General features: G+C 45.6%; 1 protein-coding gene and 1 pseudogene across 6 annotated transcripts in view; both read left to right on the forward strand.

Moving 5' to 3' along the window:
* Nucleotides 1-23,057, forward strand: part of Tead1 (TEA domain transcription factor 1) — a 233,224-nt gene extending 210,167 nt beyond the window's left edge. For all 6 annotated transcript variants that reach the window (XM_075971923.1, XM_075971922.1, XM_075971917.1 and 3 more), the window contains 3 exons: nt 7,008-7,148; nt 9,676-9,828; nt 14,764-23,057. In XM_075971923.1, the coding sequence (XP_075828038.1) occupies nt 7,008-7,148; nt 9,676-9,828; nt 14,764-14,877 (408 nt within the window). In that variant the 3' untranslated portion in view covers nt 14,878-23,057. The remainder of the gene's footprint in view (nt 1-7,007; nt 7,149-9,675; nt 9,829-14,763) is intronic.
* Nucleotides 20,779-24,785, forward strand: part of LOC142851320 (E3 SUMO-protein ligase PIAS2-like) — a 37,724-nt pseudogene continuing 33,717 nt past the window's right edge.

The raw sequence follows: 24,785 nt of genomic DNA on the forward strand, positions 1-24,785 counted from the left end.
GCCCGAGATCCCAGGCAGGGAGCCCCATGGCAGGTGAGACAGAGACTGATACAGCACCAGATGTTATGGTTTAGATAAAATGCTGCGGTTCCCTGAGTGGTGTAGTGTTAGGTCACAAGACCACGGTGGGCCACAAAGGCAGCAGGTGAGAGGCAGAGATCTATTAGGCACGCTATGCAGAGAAAGTGGGTGCTTATTTAGTGAGTTATGGAGGGGAAAGGTAAAGAGAAGAAGGTGGGGGAGAAGGGAGGAGAGTCAGGAAAACGGAGAAAAGCAGAAACTTTGGGAGAGAGATAGAAAAGGAAGAAGGTCTCAGGGTCTCAGGCAGGAAATGGTTGGCAGATGGGGGCTGGGGGAGTGGGCGGGGCTTATCTTTTAAAGGGACAGGACAGATCATTACAATCTCCTGTTCCTTTGCCCCTACAATGGGTTTTCCAGAAGCCAGTTTTTGCAAGGACAGTTGCTCTGTTCTTGACCTAATCCTTTACCCTGTCCCCTTCTTCAGTGTCTGGATCCCACATACCTGAACTAAACTTCATGTTTTCAAAGATGAAGTCTAGTCCTGGTAGACTTTTAATGTTCACCCAAAATGGGGACAATTTTTAAATAAATGAATAAATAAATAAATAAATGCCATGAAAGCTAACCTAGCCTTGAATAAATAGGAATAATGAACACAAGGACAGTGAGTAGAAACCATGCCATACAGGGTCTCATGTAGCAAAGGCAGCCTGGAGCTCCTGATCCACCTGCCCCTACATCCAGGTGTGTAGATTGCAGGCCCGTACCAGCATTCCTGGCTGCAGTACCGGAGCTCCTAATCCACCTGCCCCTACATCCAGGTGTGTAGATTGCAGGCCCGAACCAGCATTCCTAGCTGCAGCACTCTTAAGCAATCCTGAGTGCCGAAAATTGAACCCAGATCTCCATCATGCTGGTCAGGCTCTCTCCCAGCTGGGCCACATCCCTAGCCCCAGGAGCACTTTGTGGTGATCTATTTTTGTTGTTATTTTTTTGATTTGCCCTTGAAATCTGCCCTTGCCCCTACCCTGCTTTCTAGAACTTGCCTGCAAATAGATCTTGGAGTCTTTAATCCACTCAAAGTATGTTAGTGAATGTAGTTGGACTTTCCTTTGGGGGACCTCCAGTCCCCAAATAACAACACAGAGACTTCATATTAATTATGAAAACTTGACCTTTAGCTTAGACTTGTCTGTCCCCAGCTAGCTCTTACAACTTAAATTAACCAGTTTTTATTAATCTTCATTCTGCCATGTGGCTTTTTTCCTCTCCACTATTCTGTATGTCCAACTCGGTCCAAGTTTCCCTGTTGTTTCTGCCTCTCTTCTTCCCAGAGTCCTCTCTCTTCCTGAAGTCCCACCTAGTCTCCCCAGTCTTGCTATCGGCCATTTAGCTCTTTATTATACCAATCAGAAGGCACCTAGGGCAGAAATACACCTTTACAGTGTAAACAAATATTCCACAACAAATGGCTTCTTTTTTGTTGGCTTCCAGAGGGAATTCCATAATCTCTCTACTTGTGCCTTTGTGGAGAACTGGGGGGTTTGTACTTGACTGAGCAGTTACATCCAGTCTGCCAGGTGTGATGTGAAACTCACAAATCAGGCAAGCATCCCACCTGGCATTCACACACATGTGGATTGAAGCTAAACCTGGTGTCTTGATGGTTAGCGTCATGTTTGTTTATTGTACTTGGTAAGGTCTTTATAGATGGGACTTCAGGCTCTGTCCTGGTCCACATTTCAGTTGTGGTGGGTGCTATTTAATAACTGTCTTTATGCCGGGCGGTGGTGGCGCACGCCTTTAATCCCAGCACTCGGGTGGCAGAGGCAGGTGGATCTCTGTGAGTTCGAGACCAGCCTGGTCTACAAGAGCTAGTTCCAGGACAGGCTCCAAAACCACAGAGAAACCCTGTCTCGAAAAAACAAAAACAAAAACAAAACCTGTCTTTAGTACAGCACCTTTCAGCTTATGGCTGCATGGCACCTTGCAGCTTACGGGTGCATTGGTGCACACCCGTCCCTCACCGCACCACAGCAGGTTTTGCTTATGTTATCTTCTTGGGTCAAAGATGAGAAATGTGAGGCCACTGCTCAGATGGCAGAGATGAGGCAGTGACAGGTGACAGGTGAAGCAGCATCCAAAATATCTGGACTAGATAGACGGGAATCTAACACGAGGGGAGGCTTAATGAAAATAGATTTGTGGTTTGAGTCCTAGGATGGAGCCCACCGGAGAGACTGGGAGATAACCGGAGAGTTCCGCAGAACTCAAGAGAGCGTCAGATTGTCCTCTTTACCTGGAGAGCTGGGCAGATGTTACCAGAGCAGTGATGCCAGGGAAGTCAGGGTCCCCTCATGGAGTGCTTAGTCTCACTACAAGAGAATTTAAGAATGGACTAAGTGGAATGAGAGGGCAGTTCTTTCTAGACTTTAAAAGAAAATCCCCAGGGCAGACACAGTGCAGGTCTCAACACTGCTTTGAGGAGGAGGAAGGGGAGGAGAAGGGTTTGGCTGGCATGCCGTTTGAGTTAGCTGCTGTGGAGGTCAGCCAGCCACATAGCAGAGAGGCAAGCGCAGGGTGGGAGGGGAGCTTTAGAGGAAGCATACAGGAACCCAGGGTGCATGAGGAAGCATGCTGAGAACAGGGAGAAAGAGGAAAAGGAAAGATGAGGCTTTTCTGAGGAATTCAGGGAATGGGCAGGTTCATGGAGCCCTCGAGTGACTTGTGGCGCCAGTACACTGTGGCCCTGGGCAGAAATTCTGGAAGAAAAGTTTATTATCTCATTAAAGCCTAATTATTGCTCCTGTAGTATGGCTTGAGGTGAACCTGCCTTCCCAGGAGTAGAACCGTCTTCCTGAAGGGCAGTCAGTTCCTTAGCCAGGTCCTAGACCCAGGCCAGAGATTCCATCTCTGAGAGAGATGCTTTTTCTCTTAATGGACCTTAGAGTTAGGGCTAGGGCTAGGGCTAGGGCTAGGCACAGTCGTGATGCCCCAGGGAGTGCCATGTCTATCTGTGCGGTCTGTGACTATGTCACACTACCAGTAGCCTCAGAGAGGAGGTCAGGTGGGAGGATAGCTCACATTTCTGACTGAGCTCAGTGTAATCATGGGGAAAGAGGAAGTAGAAGCAACAGATGAGGGATTCAGGTATCCCTAGATGCTAGAAGCCGCTAAGAAACAGATTTCCCTCAAAGTCTCCAAACCAGAGACAGCATTGCTAATCCATAACTTGGTTTTAACCTGGTGAGACCCAGCAGGATTTCTGGCCACTTGAAGTTCAAGATGAATTCCTGTTTTAAGCCTCTAAATCTGTGGCAGTTTGTTGGAGGAGCAGTAGGAAACAGGTTGAGAAGGAGCTGTGTGACCATTTACTGCCTCCTGCAGTGCTAATGAAGAAACTCATGGAAACACTGGGTGCTGTGAGAGGCGTTTCTGCGTGGAGGAGAAAGAGTTGAACTCTGAGTGTGTCTCTCAGAAAGGCTGCCTCCTTGGGCTGCCTGGTACCCCCCCCTTTTCAGAATTCACTCCACAGTCAGCCTGTTTCAACGAGCTCAGGGTACAGGATGTATTTCAAATCTGGTATGCAGCAAGAGTGTGGGTTTTCTTTCACTGTTTCTTGTATTTTTGTGTTTACTTCCTCTAAGAAAACACCCTGTGGTTAGATTAAAAACTGGCAGGAATAGTTTGAACCCCCAAGAGCAGCATAATTTTTCTCCCTTTCTTACTTTTTTACCTTCAGAATTCGTGAGTGGGGCGCTTTGTTTTTCAAAGATTTGTGTATTGTACGTATAAGTATGTTTTGTCTGCCTGTACATCCACATGTACACCAGAAGAAGTCATCTGATCCCATGAGACTGCAGTTACAGATGCTCGTGAGCCACTGTGTGTGTGCTGGGAATGCCACGCAGGACCCTGAAAGAGCAGTCAGTGCTCTTAACTGCTGAGCCAGCCCAAGTTATCTGTCTTTACACCTGAGTCTTTGGTTGTGGGGAAGTCAACAGGCTGGGTATGAGTTTCTGTGAGCCCCAGACCCACCAGAGCTGTCTCCTTCAATCCTTGCATTCTTATGTTTTCCTTGCTGAGGGTTGGTGGGATTTATTGACTTAAGTTTCCTTTAAGAATAGTTCCAGTGCCGTCGACTGACAGGTAACTCTTTTTCACATCCGTGCCTTCTGCCATAGCATCCCTAAACAACATCCGTGACACCGCCGATGACTGTGATTCTCTCTCATGTGCTGGGAGAGCTTTTGTAAAGCAGCTTTGATATTGCCTAATGGGTTATTTGCCATTCACCAGGGAAACCTTTCAAAACCTAGACTCTAAAATTAACATCTCCAATTTGAAGTTCTCTCAGAATTATTATTATTATTATTTTTTTCGAAATAGGGTTTCTCTGTGTAGCCTTGGCTGTCCTGGAACTCTCTCTGTAGACTGATGTGGGAGTGATTTCTTTCTAATCTGTTGCTTTCGTTGGTTAATTAATAAAGAAACTGCCTAGGCCCATTTGATAGGCCAACTCTTAGGTGGGTGGAGTAAACAGAACAGAATGCTGGGAGAAAGAAGCTGAGTCAGGAGTCGCCATGATTCTCACTCCCGACACAGCTGCAGGTTAAGATCTTCCCTGGTAAGCCACCTCATGGGCTACACAGATTATTAGAAATGGGTTAGGTCAATATGTAAGAGCCAGCCAATAAGAGGCTGGAACTAATGTGCCAAGCAGTGTTTAAAAGAATACAGTTTCCATGTAATTATTTCAGGTAAAGCTAGCCCGGTGGCGGGAAGCAGCCCAGCCCGCCAATCTTATTACAACAGTAGACCAGGCTGGCCTTGAACTTACAAAGATCCTTGCGCCTCTCTACCTCTTGAGTGCTGGGATTAAAAGCATGTGCCACCACTGCCCAGTTTGTTCCCTCAGAATGTAAGAGAAACAAAAGACAAGAACCCGTCTATGCTAAGGTAACAAGGGTGCGTGAACCAGGAGAAATCACAGATACAACGCCAGAAGCAGCAGCAGCATAGCCCAGGGAGAAGATCTTGTATCGCTGCTCTTGACTTATACCTATGTAATGCACTATGTTTCTGAGGATGACCTTGAACTTCTGAGCTTCTGTGTCCACCTTGTGAGTGCCCAGCTTTTGAGGTGCATGCTTCCTAAGCACTTTATCAACTGAACTTCAGCCCAGCACCTTGAAGTTTTCTTTCTTCTTTCTTGTTTGTTTCGCGTGCCTGGGTGTTTGCTGCATCCACTCTTGTTGTGGAGTCTGTCTGTGTACTGCATGAGTACCTGGTGCTCAAGGAAGCTAGAAGAGGGCATCAGATCCCCTGGGACTGGAATCCAGACAGCTAAAAGCCACCATGTGAGCGCTGAGAGTCAAACCCAGGTCCTCGGGAAAAGCAGACAGAGCTTTTAACCTTTAAAGGCTGAGCCATCCCTCCAAACATTTAATAATTTTCTTCTTTGATACTGAGTCTCATGTAGCTTTGGCTGGCCTTGAATTGACTGTAGACCAAGGTGGCCTCAGACTTTGTGCCATCCTCCTGCCTCTGCTTCCAGAGTGCTGAGATTATAGGCTGTGCCACCACACCTGACCAGTAACTTCGCTTTTCAGGGTAAGTGTAATGGTAGATCGTCTGCTCCAAGTGAAAGCTCACCAGCATATCTGAATAGTCCTAGACAGCAGTGACCCAGGGCGACGCAGACATGAATGGGATTGGGTGCAGGCTTAAGCTAAGAGGGTTTCTTGTCTGGGGGAATTGTCGGACAATGGCAGGAACCATTTGTTTAGAAAAGTCTTTTCATTATCATCGTGTCCTCACAGTCCCTCCAGACTGTTTGCTTAATTCCTAAATAATTAAGGAAATGATAGATTGGAATTTTGTCTTATATACACAGCACATCATCCTTTAAATTAGCACTCGTAGCTGTGTTGCTCGCCTTTACTAATGTGCTCAGATGTGTTACAGACTCATTCCTGGAGTTGTTTGTGGCAGCCGTCTGAGCCTGCTACAGATTCAGCTTCAGCTTGGCGATCAGTGCCCCTCGGGCGGCCTCAACCACCGGTTTGTTCCTTTAATGGATTTGTAAATGAGTGACAGTCACGTAGTGATGGTGAGATTGAATGGACAGTCTCAGCCACTGCCATCCTGTCCTCTGCTCTTTAGAGTTTGAAATTTTACAGAGAGCTGAAATAGAGTTAGCACTGGACAAAGAGAGCTCCCAATCCACTCTTGTGGAATCTGGGAATTGCGGCCACTATGGGTGGCATTTTTCCCTTCAGCTCAGGGATGGAAGAGTAAACACTGATCACTGTCATCTGCTTTGCTGATGTCAGACCATAGCTGCCATTCTAACTTGGCTGATATTTTCAGAATGTCTATTATTATTGACAAGTTATTGTGTGTATTTTAAGTAACTTGAGTAGCTGGGATTTAGCATCTTTGTACGGTGATCGTTAGTCAGCTTTTCCTCTCTGGATGTGGTGGCTTCTGTACGGGCCTGTTTTTGTTTTTTCCTTTTAAGTCTCTCTCAAGATTGGCAGAGTACACAGTCAATTCATGTCCTACTTTTTTGTGCATTTGAGAAACTTACAGAATTTTTATTGCAAGGGTACTGTGCTGTTCCAATTCTGAATGCTTGCTGGTAGAAGGTCCTCACAAGGAACAACTTCCCAGATATATACCACTGCAGGGCTTAGTGCTGGAGTGCTTACCTAGCATTCATGAGGCCCTGGCTGGGTTTAAATCCTGGCACTTGGGAACTGGGTATGGTGGTCACACATTCCTGTGAACACTTAGGAGGGGGGGACTGGCTATGCGGCAAGTTCCAGCCCTGCCTTCCCGGGAAGGCAGTGTCTTCCCATCAAGGTGGTGTCTGTAGAGAGGTCTCTCTTTCCCACTGCTTAGCTGCTCGATGGTTTACTCTGTTCTTTATCACCAATATCCTAGGATGAGAGAATTAACCTGCCCCCACTTCCTTCCAACAGGCGGACTTAAACTGCAATATCCAAGATGACGCCGGGGCTTTCTACGGTGTGAGCAGTCAGTACGAGAGTTCTGAAAATATGACGGTTACCTGCTCCACCAAAGTGTGCTCCTTTGGGAAACAAGTAGTAGAAAAAGTAGAGGTAAGTCGACTCCTGTCGGTGGGAAAGTCCTCTGGGTAGCCTGTTGCCCTCCTTGAAACACCCGGCAGGCAGCGGGTAGAGGACGGTGCTTTTTCAGGGCATTTTTCCTTCCACTTGCGCCTTCTCCCTGACTCATGGGACAGGTAAAAGGACTGGGTGGCACCTGAAAGCAGACAGGATGCTCTGTGTTAGCCTTCTCTGTGAGTGATGCTGGCCCAGCTGGCCAGTACTGGTCTCCGTGAGAGGCTCCCTGGGGGGTCTGATGCTTCCCCACTTCCTAGCTGCAGGCCTGAGCGATAACCAAGGTAGCTGAAGCCCACCCCCATCTAAAACCTGACAACCTTGAGTTTGATATTGTTGTTTTTGCTTTTTTCATTTTAATTGTTTTAAGTTTAAATTTCAGCAGGCAATGTCCAGCACTTGGGAAGCTGATGCATGAGACTCCCGAGGTCCAGGCCAGCCTAGGCTTTTCACCCAGAAACTCAAACATTCCCTTCCTGACATTAGGGAATAGCTGTATTCATCTTACATTTTTCATGCCCCCCTTCTTTTACAAGCACAGTTATCTTTCCTGGATTAGTTGCTTTTGTGAATTAAGTTTGCAAGTGGCATCCCCTTAACCTGCCTACTTCCCAGTGTCTTTTGCCTTACTCCACCACCTGAAGAGTCAGGTTTTATTTGCAGCCGTTCTGGACTCTCAGGGCCAGGACCTAACCTGCCTGTGGCAAGACTCCAGCTTCCCACCAAGCGAGAGGGTGCCTGGCAGGAGAGGGAGGGGCTTAAGAGCTTAGGCGGAGTCCTGTGGGTGGTGTGGGCTGCCCAGGGGCCTCCTGAGCTCAGCTTGGCCTGTGTGAGCCAGACAGAAGGTAAAAAGGCAGGGAAGGGTACGTGTGGTTTGAGTTGACGGTGAATTTAATAGCGGTCATGAGCTTTGCTGAAACAGCTTCAGTGGGACTCCAGTAAGAGCTTCTAAATGGGATTTAGTGACTGTGTATTAAAGCTTAGAGAGGAGGGAAAGCCAAAGGTCACACTCTGTTTGCCAGCAGCAGTGACCAGAAAGTGCATTTTCAAGGGACAAATAGGGGATAATTGGAGATACAAGAGTAGACTTGAGAGACAGGAAATATCAATTGGGAATCCTGAGCTTTAGGAATAATTTAAAGCTGGGGGTGGGCGAAGAGCTGGCTGCCCTGACAGAGTAGCAGGAACACAAAATTAGGGTAAGAGGAGAGAACTAACTCCTGTAAGTTGTCCTTTGACCTCTACAAGCATGCAAAATACATACATACATCATACACGTAATGTGTGTGAAAACAGTTATACTCATTAAATATTAGTCTTTTTTCTGGCTGACTCTGTCCCTGTAAGCACTCCTGAATATACTAGCAGCTCTGGGTACTGTTCCATCCTCTTTCTGTCTCTTTCCCACCTAGTACCCTGTGGCCTTAGGCACCGTGACTTTGTAACTAGGCTCTAGGGGCAGCTGAAATAAGTCCGTCTTACTACTATTCTTTTTCCGTCTTTGCTAAGCTAGGAACCAGTCTTCCTGTTTCCAAATGATGTGCACTTTATTTAGTGTAAAGAAAGACAAAGTCTGAGCACTATTGTTACATTTAAAATGATATATTAATAGTAAATCTATTTGCATTTCTGTCTCATTGTAGGTATTTAATAGGATTTTATGATTTTATCATATTGATTTGTTCCTTGTTAATTCTGAATATTTTATGTTTTGTGTCAGTTTTATGTTTCTAGAACAGATGAGACTGGCTTTGGGTTTTAGAATCTTGATTTAAAGATCTGTATCAAGGGTTTGTCTTCAGAGCTGTGCACGATGGTACAGGCCTTAATCCCAGCAGGTTCAAAGCCAGCCTGATAAACATGTCTAGTTCCAGGCCAGCCCTGGCTACATAGACCTGTTTCAAAACAAGATCTGTTGCTGGGTAGTGGCACACGCCTTTAATCCCAGCACTTGGGGGCAGAGACGCCTGGATCTCTGTGAGTTCAAGGCCAGCCTGGTCTACTGAGCGAGTTCCAAGTCAGCCAGGGTTCACAGCAGATTGTCCTGTTCGACCCCAGTGGTTCCTCCCTTAGGGTGTTGAGTTCTCTGTGTATTCAGGCTTAGTCTCCTTCCACCATGGTTGTTTGGGTCAGTGCTAGCAGTTGTATTTTGAGGGGGCCAGAATCATGTCCTCTAAGTTTGTGTTACCTAGAATTTTGTGAAGTACAGTGTGTATGGCACCACACACACACACACACACACACACACACACACACACACACTTGCTGAAAAAAGGATCTACAAAATCCTTTAAAGGTCACTCTCTGCAACATTTTTTTAAACTTCTAGAAAGATAATAGATTCTGTATATAGCAGTAAAGGTAGGCCTTGTTTGTCACTATTTAATCTACACAAATAACGGAGCACATTAACATGATTCTTGTTGAAAGTGTGTGCTTTCAGAAGCAGCCATTCTCTGTGCTTTGAAGTGTAAAACAAAATACTCAAACCTCTTTTCACTTGCAGACGGAGTATGCAAGGTTCGAGAATGGCCGGTTTGTGTACCGAATAAACCGCTCGCCAATGTGTGAATATATGATCAACTTCATCCACAAGCTCAAACATCTACCAGAGAAATATATGATGAACAGTGTTTTGGAAAACTTCACCATTTTATTGGTAATGTTGGTCTCTCTCCTGGTTTGGCACTGACAGTCTGTCCTGAGGCTTGCTGGGCACAGTGAGGAAGGTGTGTGTGGGAGGTAGTAAGGGTTCGAAAGGGAACTTGGATAGCTCTCTGGTGGTGACCCAGCCAGCAAGCTTGAGCTGTACTGGGGCTTGGGTTCGAAGACAGGTCCACCTGTGACCTGAGTCCAGAACAGAGACAAGAAATGATGGCCCAGGCTCCTCTGCACTGTGACTGCCGAGTTGAGAGAAGTTGCCCCAATGCCTTGATTCTGGATCAGTTGCCAGAGTCAGAGGCTCTTGTCCTCAAAACATGTTCATAAAATATTCTGTATTGGCTTCCAACCGGAAGGTCAGAATGCCAAACTAAAACTCAGTGGGAAGAGTTTTCCTAAGGGGCTGACGAGGCCATCTGTGGTGGGACGGCACTCTGAATGGCTGCCACGTTATTCTGTGACTAGAGCGGAGAGCCTGAGGGTTTACCTTGGGAATGCCATACCTGGCATGTTGCTTCCACTGGGACGGGTTTCTCAGGCAGATGTATGCTGTTCTGTTTGATTTGAAAGGCTTGTTTACCCTTGTTCTTCCTGTTTACAAACAAGTTCTGATTCAAGCTTTATGTGGTGTATGCCCATAATCCCCATGCTTGGGAGACCGAGGCAGGGGGATCAGGAGGTTGCAGGCAGGCTAGACTACATAATAAGACCCTATCTTTAAACAAGCCAATGAGATGGCTCAAGTAAAGGTGCTTGCAATCCTAGGAACTTAAGTTGTCGTGGCATAGCCAGAATTAGGGGTCAGTGCCATCAGGGACTCAGAGCTTAGACATAGGGCTGCATGCATGGATGGGATCTTTCCTACAAGCTGACTTACTCTGGAGAGAGAGACTCTTAGTGGAGTCTCAGCTGTGCCCATGTGCTCCTGAAGCTTGGAAACTGGAAGTCTGAGGAAAATGGAGAGCATCTGTCTACAGTCACCAGTGCCCTTTGGATGATGAGTTTACGTTGTGGTGGCAGGAGCAGGTGTCTGTCCCAAACTGTGTCCTGCTGCAGTCCATGTTTGGGAGCTGGGGAGATGACTCAGTCAGGAAGGTGCTTCCCACACATGTGTGAGGACTGAGAACTGTTTCTCTGCACAAGAACCCAGGCTTCATGACACCGCCTGTGATCCTCAGCGCTGTGGAGGCAGGGACAGCTCAATCCCTGGAGGTCATCGGCCAGTCTGGCCTCATCTTGAGCTCCGTGTTTAGGTAGAGATCATATCTCAAAAAGAAAAATAATAAGATAGAGTGAAAGTGTGATCAAGGAGGACATGCAGGTTCAAACTCTGGCCCAAATACACGCAAAATCAAAGTAAGTGCAGATCTCGGTGCTTGAGAGCAGGCAGGGAGTGTGGCGCTCTTTTCTAGACTCTCAAGCCACCCTGATGACTTGAACTCTTAAGTGGGTGGCCATTCACTTTTTTAGCAGGAGTTTCAACTCCAGCTGTGTGTGATAGCACGTTGAGGAAGGTGCCAACCCCAGTCCCAACTTTGCCTCAGAGAGCTGACTGAATTGAATGTGGCCCTGTGATGTCAAAGCCAAGCCCCTAATTCTCACAGAACCCAGGTAGCTGTTAGCAACATGCCTCTGGACATACGACATCCACCAGCAGAGCTATCCTGGGACCTCATTGGCTTTGGCTAAAAATGTATCATTAAAAGCCAAAAGTCAAAATGGCACATGTGTGTAATCCTTGCACTTGGCAAGTGGAGGCAGGAGGATCAGGACGGAGTTCAAGGCCAAAGTAGGCTATAGAAAACCCTCTCAAAACAGCAAAAGCAGATAAACAAAATGTTTTGATACAAGCAATTAATAATAGCCAAGAAGCATTTGTTAGGAATAATATCATGGAGCTGAAGAGATGGCTCAGTGGGTAAGAGTACTGGTTATTCTTCCAGAGGATCCAGGTTCAAGTCCCAGCACCCACATGGCAGTTCACGACTGTCTGTAGCTACAGTTCCAGGGTACCTAACACCCTCACACGTACATACACATAGGCAAATCACCAATACACATAACAAAGAAAAAAGAAATAATATCATAGCTTTAGGAAACCACAGACTTCAGAACTACAAAGCATAAACCGTCTGGTTGACGGACAGGAGGAGGTACACCACATGGACAATTTAAAGCCATGCAGACTGATAGGCTAGGCTCTCTGGTTCCCTCCCTTGCCTTGGGAATTGAGCTGAATACACAGAGGCAGTGAGAGCCCACGCAGAGCTGAGAACGACAAAGCTGAGCCATGAGCCAGTGTGCTTTGATCTCAGTCTCTTTGATATCAAGGTAACAGAGGTTGGACCTGGTGCCGTAGTTGATAATCCCAGATTCTCAGGAAGCCAAAGCAGGAGAATAGCACATTCAAAGTCTACCTGGGCTACTAGAGAGTTCAAGGCCAGCCTAGGCACCTTAGTGAGACTCTGTCTCAAATTAAATAATGAAAAGATGGGGGCCTGAGAGCTGGCTTGGCAGTTAAGAGCACTTGTTCTTATAGAGGACCGAGGTTCAGTTTTCTACATGGTGTCTCAACCATCTGTTACTCCAGCTCCAGCGGCTCTGACACCCTTCTTCTGGCCTCTGAGGGCACCAGACGCATGTTACACATATATGCATGTAGGCAAACATGCACACATATAAAGTAAAATCAAATAAAAAACTTTAAAGCAGAGTGAAAAGAGGCCTGGGGATGTTCAGTGGTAGAGAACTTGCCTACCATGCATCAGGCCCTGGGTTTCCAATCCTCAGTATAGACAGACAGGCAGGCAGACAATGAATTTATAAGAAGACTGATGTGTCTAAGTCATTTCTAGCATTACATTATATACAAAGACCCTTTGTAAATGTTATTATAAAATTCTTACCATGAATTACAGTACCGTTTTTATGGTTAAAGAGTCACTATGACCCACCCAAGGTCATGGCAATTGACACAGACTTGAGTCATAAAATCAGAAAGCTTGAGCCCTCTCTACTTTATGTGCCTAGCCAAGACTTTTAAAGTCTTCAGACCTGCATGTTGTCTTCATTCATAAATGGATCTCTCAATTCTGTATTCTCCACCTCAAGATGACCAGTAAGAGTCTTTTAAGCCCCCACAGCTTAGACTATGGGTATAGCCTTGGCTGCTAGGAAGTGATTTAGTAACACAGCGTTTGTGCCATGGTGACTTATGGCCTCTGGCCTGTTGAGTCAAAGAAGCAAGTGAGGAGATTATGACACAAAGTCATAAATTGTTGAGTATTTCTGAACTAAGCCCCAAGGAAATCCAAAGAGACGTGGGCGTGTGGGATTCTGAGGGATGGTAAACAGGGCATTGAAGTTGAAAGATGACATTTTTCACATTCATCAAGGAAGTAAGACTTTACCTAAGCGCATATTTGGGTGTCAGTGCTAGGAATATTGTGATGGACTGAATGCAGGGTCAGGTGGGGGAGGCAGGCATTCATCCAGTAAACGAATGGGAAATCAAATGATCACCAGTGTCTGACAGAGAGGTGCATTGTGCTGAGATGGTGTCATGTACGTAGCTCATAGGTGGGTTAGCATCTTCCAACTGACTAGTCTAGTGCCCCAGTCTGCTCTGTCATAGGGAACGGTAGCACCCAGTCACAGAGTTGTGAGGTTGGATGCCACCCACTCTGGGCCAAGCATTCATTCTGTGATAGACGGATAGCGAGCACACAGCATCGGTGGCCGTTGTGAGTTTTGATCACTCATCAAATGCTTGGTCACGGCGCACCATGCCTGAGCTGGTTAACTAGGAAACATGGTCCAGTTCTTCATAGTCCACTGGGTGAGATGGATATTGAAAAACAACCAATCTATATGAATCGCATAGCTCCATGGAGAAAATCAGAAGTGAGGCTTTATTCTTTCAATCAGGGACCCTGAGCTCGGGTGCTTGAAAGCAAGGGAAACTTAAATGGGTGAAGCCGACCATTGCGGAGGGGAAATTAGGCCGTCGACAGGCTAGATAAGGCACTCAAGTCAAAAATATTTTTGAACATGAAAGTCACAGAAAACCACTGAAGCGCTGTGAGGTTGTAAATCTGATCAGATTGGACTTGAGAATGTTCCTTCTGGGGTGGCACGGGGTCGGGCGGGGGAGGCAGTTTGAGGAGCAGAGCCAGAGCTCAGATCTGAAAGAGGCTAATCATGGGAAGGACAGTGACCCAGGGGGAGCGGATGGGGAGTCTAAGGCATCGGAAGAAGTGCAGCCTGTGCCAGCAGGGCTCCAGATAAGACTCTGTCTGCACCCCTGTTCTTTACACAGCTAATACCTCCGCTGTATCCAGGTACTGCTGGCTGATGTGATGTACTAATCAAGGTGCCCATGAAGTTAACTCTGTAGTTAGCTGTTGTAAAGTAGAATTTAACTCAAGTTAAATGTAACATGGGAAAATAAGATTTTAAATATTTTTAACATAAATAAATAAATAAATAAATAAATATCCTTACTATAGTAATTAGCTTGACTTAACCATCCCATGATGGATCACACCACTACCCTATAAACTTATATAATTACTTGTCAATTCAAATTAAGATAAAAATACTAAAATAAGTGAAAGTCAGCTAAAACATGTGAATGTTCTATGAGAGAGGATTATTGATGACAAACAGATTATTGATGAATACAGAAACCACAGCAGCTCTGACAGGTGATCTATTGGCGATGGCAATGGGTCTTCCTTGATTATGGTATAGGGCTCAGGTGGGGTTCCAGTGGGACTTGCGATCCCCTGAATGTGTTGGAGGATACAGAGCGAGACAGAACAGGTCTTTGATCCACCCGTCTCCTTCAGACAGCTCCTCTCCCATCAAATCATGCTCTTGGCACAGATAGGCCATGATCTCATTTTATGCCTTTTGTTTTTTTTTTCAACAGGTGGTAACAAACAGGGATACACAAGAAACTCTCCTCTGCATGGCCTGTGTTTTTGAAGTTTCGAATAGTGAACATGGAGCACAGCATCATATCTACAGGCTTGTAAAGGACTGAAGCTGGTTATTTATATAGATAGAAATCTGTATATACACACACATATGTGCACACACACTCTCTCCATTATCGAACGACTGACTGTAAACCTCACCACAGGTGATGCCCTGGCCCCCAGGTCACACCCTGACTTTTCTAAATCCTGTTTGAGTGAACTTATTATTATTTTTCATGTGTTCTTGCTATCATTGTAGCTGTGAAATTGTGATGCAGTTTTTTGTGTATTCCTCAGATCTGCAACCCACAATTCCTTGGGGAAGGTGAATCTTACCAGCCTAAACCTCTCTCTCTGCAGACCTGTTTCCTGTTGTGGTAGAAAATAGTTCTGAGACAGAGGATTGGCCACGGGGCATCGACTGCCTTTATACAAATGTATTTAGTTCTTTTGTTTGTTTTTCCAACATAAAATTCTTGTGTTAAGATACAAGTAAAATTAATCTTTAAATGTAAATTAGTACAAGAAAACTAAGATTCTTTAGACTTATCTTTGTAATTAATTAGGGTGGAAGTTATGGAAGAATGTAATTCACTAAATTATTTTTTAAATGAAATCTTTCTTTCTTTTAAAAACCAAATGTTAAACTATAGCCTTAAGAAATACTTGGTAGAAATATCCTAATGAGACAAATTTTTTACCTTCCCCTTCAAGGTTAAACTAATATCTTAATTCATTAAACTGTTGAAACAGGTGTTGCAAAGGAAGAAATTGTCACCCCTTATCCTTAACATATATAGTATATTTAAAAATGTAAAATTGTATTGTACTAATGTGATAATTGATTATTTAATGAAAAAGAAAAGATGGCTCTTTTTGCAATAAGTAGATAATACTGAAACAAATCTAAGCTTACAATGTTATAGTCTTGTGTGTGCAGTTACATTTTATATGGTCAACCAAATTTTTTTATGGAGAAGAGTTCACATTTGAACCACTGAAATTTCATAGCAAAAATTTTTAAATTGGCATGAATACTGCACTGTGAGTTGCAAAGGATGTAGAATTGTGTGGCTGGGAGAAAACTGTCATCATCTGGACAAGTAGAAGGCTCATCGGGCTTGGTCACTGCTCCCCCAGACTGTCACTCTTGCAAGCCTCCCCACCAGCCTGTGGGTAGTTGGTTGCTGGTAACCCAACGTGCGTGGGAAGCTCTGAGTTCCTGCATGTGTGGATATTGAGTTCTCTGAACTCCTGTTTCCTGTGGTTTCCTATTGCTCATCACCTCTCCTGATCTGCTTTACAGACGTGGATCTATTTCCTCTGAGCGTGTCCCTTTCCTTGACATCTCTTTATAAGCCTCAGTGGCTCTTCATGCGCGCTCTCTCTCTCCCCACACCCCTCTCTCTGATCTTTTCAAGCAGACTCCCTCATTCAGGTAGTTCTGTTTCCAAGAGAGATTTCACCACTCTGATCTGAGTATTCCAAAGCATTGTCCAGCAGCGTTGGTCTCATGTGGCCAGTCTGGGGTTACTTTCCTATGTGCTTTCTCACTGGGGAAGCAAGAAAGGTTACCCCTCTGCTTCCAACGGAAGGCAAGAGGAAAGCTAGAGTTTCCTTAGACTCATGTGCACACACACACACACACAGATAGGAATATGTGAACACAGTAGAACATGACATAAATTTTTTAAGTTTAAAAATCAAACAGCATGGCGATTTTTTTTTATGTGTGTGCCAAGACTATCAAGTTAAATCCTACTTCTACTATATCCAGGTGACACACACCCCTTCTTTGTCCCAACATCTGCTCTGGCTGTGCTTATATGGTATTCAGCTACTTGTGGTCTTTGGTGGTTGGGCGTGGCTGGCATGTAGCTAAAAGAACCACACTGGATTGACTCTTGTCTCCTCCCAGCTGCATCCCTGGTCCCTGGGAAGACCTGAGGAGAATGTGCAAGACTTTGTCATTAGCAATATGCCTCCCTTGTGTGAGCCAGCAGGGCATTGTTCTCTTCAAGAGAACTAACTGCCTTGGTTCCCTGAGTCTAAGCCAGCCCTCAAAGAATGGTTACCCTGGGTTTCTCCCGGTAGTCTTCAGATGTTTAAAGATCTGTCCTGGGGATGTTTCTTTAGCTTTGATTTCCTATATCCTTCCTCTAGAGGAATGTCCTACTATCCTGAGACCAGGACCATACAAATGGGTACAAATGATCTGTGCCTACAGGCCAGGCCATCCCAGAAGGTGATGGGGGAGAGGTCTACCACTCAGGAGTGGACTTGCCTCTCTATACCTCCCAAGCTCTGGGGGTTTATTTCTCAAGTACCACCTAGAGGGTACTGGTTGTCAATGGGGAGAGGTATGCTTTCTCAGAATTAGGATAATGTCTCTGTTGCCTCACTGTCTGCATCCTCTCCTTCCAAATGCCTTCCCCTTGCGAGCGGTAGGAATGACCCTGCCTTACTTTTTGCTCTGAAAACAGCTATTAATTCTTTAATATATATATTTTTTCAACCCCCCCCAACTTCCTTCCTTCCTTATATCTCAACCCTTCCCAGCTTCCTGTTCTTTCTCACCTTTAAAGAAAGAAAATAACCATCATCTTACAATTACCATCGCCATGATGAAACACCATGACCAAAGAAACAAATTGGGGAGTGAAGGGTTTGCTTGGCGTACATTTCAGCATCATAGTCCATCACCAAAGGAAGTCAGGGAAGGAACCCGAGACCAGGAATTAATGCAGAAACCCTGAAGAGGTGCCGCTTACTCTCTTGCTCCTCATGGCTTCTTTATCCTGCTTTCTTATAGAGTTCAAGACCAGCAGCCCAAGGATGACACCACCCACAGTGGGCCGAGCCTTCCCCTCTCCAGCACTAATTAAGAAAATGCCCTGCAGCCCCTCCCCCCTGCCCTTTCGAGGCAGGGTTTCTCTTTGTTACAGCCCTGGCTGTCTGGAATTCACCCTGTAGACCAGACTGGCCTGCCTCTGCCTCCTGAGTGTTGGAATTAAAGGCGTGTGCCCCCACCACCAGGCTCTACAGCCATTTCTTATGGAGATCTTTTCTCAGTTGAGGTTCCCACCTCTCAGATGCTATAGCTTGTGTTAAGTTGATATAAAACCAGCCAGCACATCCACCATGGCAAATTTGTGCTGCCCGTATACTTAAGGGTGTACAGGCATCCACTGGAACCACAACCGCACTCTTAAAAGAAAACTGGCTTCGGCTACCCCAGAAGCTATCAACTGTCAGTAGCTCCTCAGCCTTGGGATGGAGGCTCATGAACCCTTTCCAGCCTCACTCAGTGCTGGAATTTGCCCAGCTTGTTCTCATGGCCGCTGTGGGTTTATGAGACCGATGACCCTTTTATGTCCTAAAGACACTGTTTTTCTCTCCAGCACCCTCTGTCCCACCTCTTTCTTTCCTTTCTGTCTTTAGGAGTCTTCTGGGGTGTCCCTGTCTAATCAATACTCAGTCCAGACTCGCTTTATCTCCCACATGAAAGCCTTGGGTAGGATTGTGTCAGTTCTTCTTGGTTCCTTCTCCCTCTTTACAACTCCCTAGACCTTAAGGGTGTCCTGGCCGAGTCCTGTCCTCTCTCTTCCCTCGCCCCTCCCTTCTTAGTGTTGTCTCACAGTGACTCTAGGACAGCTCTGTCAGGGACATGTATAGACATCTTGCTTGCTCACCACCTAGTTTAGAAGCCATCCTTTCAATGAAAGAGACCTACATGTCCTGAGACTCCCACAGTCCAGCAAACTAGAGGCCAGGGGCATTTTGGCTAGTTCACTGGCCGTTGCCCTGTGCGCTGTCAGAGGTTTTTAGAATCTGTGGCCACTTGCACAGTTGTTACAGCTCATTGCCCGGGGTTGCGCAAGGTTCAGCCTTATGTAAAAATGGCTGCCCTTTCTCTTGCTTGTCGTTAGCATATTGATAACCAGTTTTTCTCCACTTGTCCTGTGAAAGCTTCTCTCCTATAAGCCTCTTTGCAGGGGAAGGGGGTCAGGAAGAGCCAGGTGGGTGTTACTCTTCAACATCCCCCCCCCTCCTGTACAGCTACCATTTCTTTCCTGTCGCCCTTTCTCCCATCTCTTGGAAAGCTGGGTACAGCTAGCCAGCACCTTCCCTGTAGCCATCTGACTTCCATTTAAAGAGCATTTCTGTTTTGTCCTGTAGCCCTTACCTTATCGGGGCTTAAAAAGAGACACCCCCCTCCCCCTCCGATTTGGTTCTCACAAGCTCCCACTCTCTTCCTCGTCCTTTAGTTGTTGGGGTTGTTGGGGTGTGTTTCTCTTCTTCGTCCTTTAGTTGTTGGAGTTGTTGGGGTGTGTTTTAGCTGTTGGGGTTCTTGGGGTGTGTTTCTCTTCCTCGTTCTTTAGTTGTTGGGGTTCTTGGGGTGTGTTTCTCTGCACTGCTTCATGCTAGCTGTTGTGTCTCTTTCGGCTTTAGGGGTGGAGTGGACCTGGATCTGTTCAGGAAGGTGGCTCATACTCAAACCAAAAGAGAACACAGTTCATTCCCCTTCCCACAGGGTTGAGGTGCCTGCTCCATAGCCTCCCGGCTAGTTAGTCACAGACAAGGGTGAGGGCTTCTCTTTCTTCTTCAGCCACTTCTGGGTGGAAGCCATCTTTCCTTGGTGCTCTGTGCTTAAGTGATCCCTGAGAATGCATGGGCAGGGTCACTTCAGATCCCCTGTAGCTGTCCGGGGACCACGAGCAGAAGGCAAGCCTGATGTGTCTCTACACTTCCTCGGAGGACAGTTCTCCAGCCACAGGCTTTGAGTCAAATTTCTGTTTGCCACCCATCCCAGCAGCCAAGTCCTGTTCACACACCAGCCAAAACAGAGCCTTTGGTGTTAAAATCCCTCAAAGGACTTTTAGATCCAGGTCTTCATTAGGCTTCGGTACCACGGTGGCATTAGCCACTGTTTTTATACAACCGCAAATATTGAAGTCACATGACAGTCAGTTTTACAAACCAGGTACCTGTAATTTGTATACTTTTTGTATCTGCTCTGGTGTACCACACCTGTCCTAAGGAAGGGTAGAATAACTGTGTGTTGGGGTCCTCACCTGTGACCTTAGGAGGATGCACGAGTTGCTGACTTCTCTGTTGATGTTTCTATGGCTAAGCCCTGCACGTGTTTTTTCTGCAAAGCCTTAAATCTTGGAGATGTCACGTCGTAAGGGTGTCGGTGTGACGGGCTGCCTGGGAACCGTGAGCCCTTTTGTAAGCTGGAAGCATTTCTCTTACTACTGTTACTTTTCGTTTCCTTTAAGGGAGTTTTCACTTCCCAGCTGCCAAAGCCTCCCAGTGAAGCAGTGCCTTAGTACTACCTTAGTAGCCGCCAGCCTTTTCTCAAGCCTCTTCTCGGTGTCCTTTTGCTAATTGGCCCAGTATCTGAAGCAGGACAAGCCAAATCGTTCTTATTTTTGTTTCAAAAGCCCGTTTTTTAAATCCAGCTCTCTAGGAAGCTGAGGACTTGGTTTCAGACAAGCCGAATCAGAACCCAAGTCCCTCCCTTGACCATGCTCTCACATCCGCATCCATACCAAAACTAAAGGCTGCCACTCCGCAGTTTACTAGGAAGAGTGAATTGTACTTTTCATTGATGCCTTTTTAAATTCATGACCAAATACTTAGCTATTTGTGAATCTTCTGCACTCCCGCATGAAAGTGCCTTTGGCTCGAGATTCCAGCTTAGAAAGTGCCACCGTAATAACGACAATTTGTAGAGAGACCAAAAATATTTTGAGATCACCATAATGCCTTTGGTTAACCGGGATGAGTAACCAATAACAGGCCTCTATTCACGAGAGCACCGCGTGGTCCCTGCCTGCTGTGAGTCTGCCTGCCAGTGGGGACCCCACCACCACTCAACCTATAGCACAGTGCGGCAGCGGGGAACCCCGCGAACTGTTGTGTCTGTGTGTGCCGACTCCCCCCGCCCCCCACTTCCCGGCATGTCCGTCAAGTCGTCACCCAGTTCTGCATCCCTGGGAAGGAACTCGCGCACAAGCACCCGAAAGCCCGGCGAGTGGACAGACACCACGGCTTCGCCTTCCCCATGTGTCCATGTCCAGTCTGTGGAGACTCTCACCCACTGGGACGACAGTGCGCACTTGCCTGCTTTACACAGCGATACCGTTTGGTTGTTGGAAGCCTCGAATTGAGATGACAGTGCAGAACAAAAATCAAAAATGGGTTCATTAGGGTCATTGCAGTCGAAGTGTCTCTGGGCAGATTTTCTGGCTCCGGATGTCCGAATGTGCTGTGAGAGACTTCCAAAGAGCACAACATTTGCAATTTGGCATTTTCAAGAATGTTCTAGTCCTCAGAGAGCCAACTCTTTGAAGTATGTGTCAGCTTAGAGTAAAATCTTTGTGCATCTGGAAAACCCTACAGTCAGGAAAAGGACAACGGAGGCAAAAAGGAGCCAGGAAAAAATTAGTTTGCTTGGTTTTTTTCCTTCTCTTTTCCTTTCTTTCTTTTTCTTTCTTTTCTTTTTTTTTCTTCCAATTCCTTTGCTGATATAAGTGTAAAAGTAATGACAGATAACTTTGGAAGTTAGCCTCGAAACACTACCACATGTGTTCTCTCTGTCCTTCCCTGGTGTCGAAGAAGCAGCCGCTCTGGGCTCCGAAATCACAGAAGTGATTTGTATCCACCCCAAGTTGTATAAAAGTCCTGTTTGTTTTGTTTTTAAAGAAAAAAACAACTATCAAATGGAAAGGAGAATTCCTTAGTACAGGTTAGAGTTAGTTGTCTGGTGTCTTGGACTCCTCCCTGGCAGGAACACACCACAACTTGAAGAAATGAGTCAACCGTGTTTCCTTGTGCCTCCTCCTAGTCAGTGCTGTCTTGTTCGGCGGTAGTTGTCGCTCCTCAACTCTTGCTTATATCCTTAAAAATGAAGGTTTTGTGTTTTAAATGTACTGCATTGCAAAGGGTAGGCCTCACTGAAGTCGTGTGCCGTCGACTAACATATCTGTATTTATTGCGCCTTCCTTACCTGTTTTTTCTGTGAATCTGCATTGGACCCTGTGCCCCACATTGTTTTAGGTAGAAGCAGCATTTGTGCGTGTGTCCCCACCCTTGCTCGCGACCATAGGGTCAGATCCCACTAGGCTGCAGCCTTGCTCAGCCTGGCCCTTGTTGGTTTTCACCATGGACATTCTATTTCCCCTCCTTCTTAGAAAGGCGGGCAGAATCCACACGTCCATCATTTTGGAAAACCTGTCCATGAGTTTTGTGTTTTTATTTTTCAGATTAATTGTTTCCTGTGATTAGTTTCACTGTGTAAACTAGATATTAACTGCACTTCTTTAAAAACAATGTACGTCTCCTGTTACCTCCTTGAAAGATCAACTTCTCTAGGCCTTTTTCAGTGGGCTTATGACTTCAGACAAGGAAAAAAAACAGTAAAAACAAAAACAGTACGTGCCTGAAAAATGACAAAAAAAAAATCTTTTTTTTTTTTTGTGACATTTAAAAAACCTGAAAAGCCTTGACTTCTTTGATACGCTCGAATTTTATGAAAATTGGTTTTTGCCTCGTGTATTTGTTCCCGTTCTAAGCGACTTCATGGCTTCTCCGTTGTCTCTTGTGTAAAGTGTAGAGGATGGGCTTGTGGCGTAAGCGTTTCATCTGGTCAATGGTTCCTTTGATATTGTACTGCTACTGGATCTGGATCTGCCGGAACCTGAGCCTTTGGGTGACTGGGTCCTCTTTGGGGAGACCATGGAGAAAGAGGGTAGAGGGGCTTATCCACATTTTCTTAAACTGTTTGCAGAAACTTTGAAAAGGCATTTGGCTAAAGCTCCCGGCAGTACAGTATTCTTGTATTTGTTAACGTTTGTGTTTAGGTACTGGTACCTTTTTGTTTAAAAATGTTGTAAGTGTTGGCTTTAAAGTGAATTTATCTTTAGTATGATAGTTATATGAAAATTATAGGGTTTGTGTGCAGAGAATTTTTTTATAAAGTGCTTTGTAAAAAAATGTATTCTAGCTTTCGCGGTACATATGTGTGATAACTTTAATATCCATGACAGTTAAGTGCAATTATTTCTTCACTCTAAAAATGCTATTTTTGTGTCAGTTCCTGCAGGTGTTTTCATGTCTTTGCAAAGTGACACATTTTGATGCCTTCTTGATAAAGTGGTAGACATTTTGTAGCTTTCTAGAAACTTTGTATCCATACGGTATCAATGAAAAAATAAAGAAAATGAAAGTGTGGGTCACCTTTCTTGTCTGCAGAAGTCTGTGTTGTTGAGAATGGAATCTGCCTCCTTTTGTCGTAAATTACATTGCTTTCTTGGGATGGGAAGTCCACAACAGCCAGGCCATGCTCAATCCTCTTCTTCCATCATGTAAGTGGGGATGATTGAACTTGGGTCATCAGGCTTGGCAGCCACTGCCTCTACCCATGGGTTCGTCTTGCTCTCTGTGGGGTAGGGGTTATATGAAGGAGGGAGGGAAGTGGGTTGGAGCTGTGGTTGTGTCTACTGTGCCTGATCACTCGAGCTTTAGGTGTGCCGTACAGGGTTTCTTCAACACCCACGAGTTCAGTTGGCCTTCAGCCAACTGTCTCTGGTGCTTTGTTAAACTTGACAGAAGTGGACCGAAAGATGGAACTCAGTTGATAAAATGCTTGCCTAGCGCAAAACAGAGCCTTATGGTTTGGTCCTCAGCACCGAATAAATGAAGTGATGTACTGCATGCCTTTGATCCCAGCACCCCACCCTTGAGGTAGAGATGGGAGGATCGGGAGTTCAAAGCCACCCTCAGCCACATACTTAGTTTGAGGCCAACTTCGGCTATATGAGACCCTATCGCCAAAATCCAAAGTTTTGTGGAATAGCTTAGCTTGTCCGTGGGTTCCATACACACCCTGAGACGCCACATCCTGTGAATCACAACTTGTATGTTGTTAACTTACTGTGCATGTCTGGAACCAAGGGCAGGTAGAGCCAGGGACTGGCAGTGCAGCGATAAATGCGCTGTGAGCCTCCTGCTCGGTGCTCGTCTTCTCGCAGCTGGTTGCTGTCGAGTCATGAGCTCCAGCCCCAGAGATAGGTGGGGCTGTCAGACCAAGAGAATAAATAGGAGGAGGAATCTAGGCTTGAGAGAAGAGAGAGTAAGGGAGAAAGAGAAGGAGATACCCAGGGCCAGCCAGTCAGACAGACACAGAGGAAGAAAGAAAAATAGGACGCACGGAATCAAAGAAAGGTTTAAAAGCCACAAGGCAAAACATAGATGAAGAGAAACAGGTGAAATAAGTTATAAGAGCCAGTGGGAGAAAGCATAAGGTTGAGCATTCATAACTAATATTAAGGCTCTGCGTCATGATTTGGGGGAGTTGATGGTCTGAGAAAGCCTGCTACAAGGATTCGTGCATTCTAGCACTCCTAGAACATGGTATAAAAAAAGGGAGGTTAGCATTGAGCCAGACATTCATTTCCCAAAGTTAAAGAACAAAAAAATTCTGTAGGGAAGGAGGGCTGAGTGGGAGAACCTCATGGTGGCTTTTACAAACTAAGGAAACAACAACAAAGTTTAAAGTTGACTCTTCAGTGTATAGAGAAATCTTCAGAACACTGGCAGTTTGGAAGAGTACCAAAAATAACAGGGGAATGGAACATCACCACAGCACCTAGAGGAGACTTATGAAAATATGATAGATGATAAAAACATACTATTACAAGATTTTTATGCAACAAAATTTAAAATACAGATAAAAGTTAACTGTCAGAAAACAATAGGTAACTTCAGAAAATTGTCTTATGACAGTGGTGGCCTTACAGTCACCAAAGAGAACGAAACAGTAGCTTCTAATGGTAGCACACAAACCCAGGGAACAAAATCCTGCACTCTGATATACAGGATTCTAGCTTACCTAAGTCTTCTAGAATGCAGAGTTGGGATGAAAAGTGAAGCTGCTACTATATAGGAGATGCGAGTTCACAGCCGG

Source organism: Microtus pennsylvanicus, chromosome 5 (assembly GCF_037038515.1).
Source record: "Microtus pennsylvanicus isolate mMicPen1 chromosome 5, mMicPen1.hap1, whole genome shotgun sequence".
In the NCBI taxonomy this organism is placed as follows: Eukaryota; Metazoa; Chordata; class Mammalia; order Rodentia; family Cricetidae; genus Microtus; species Microtus pennsylvanicus.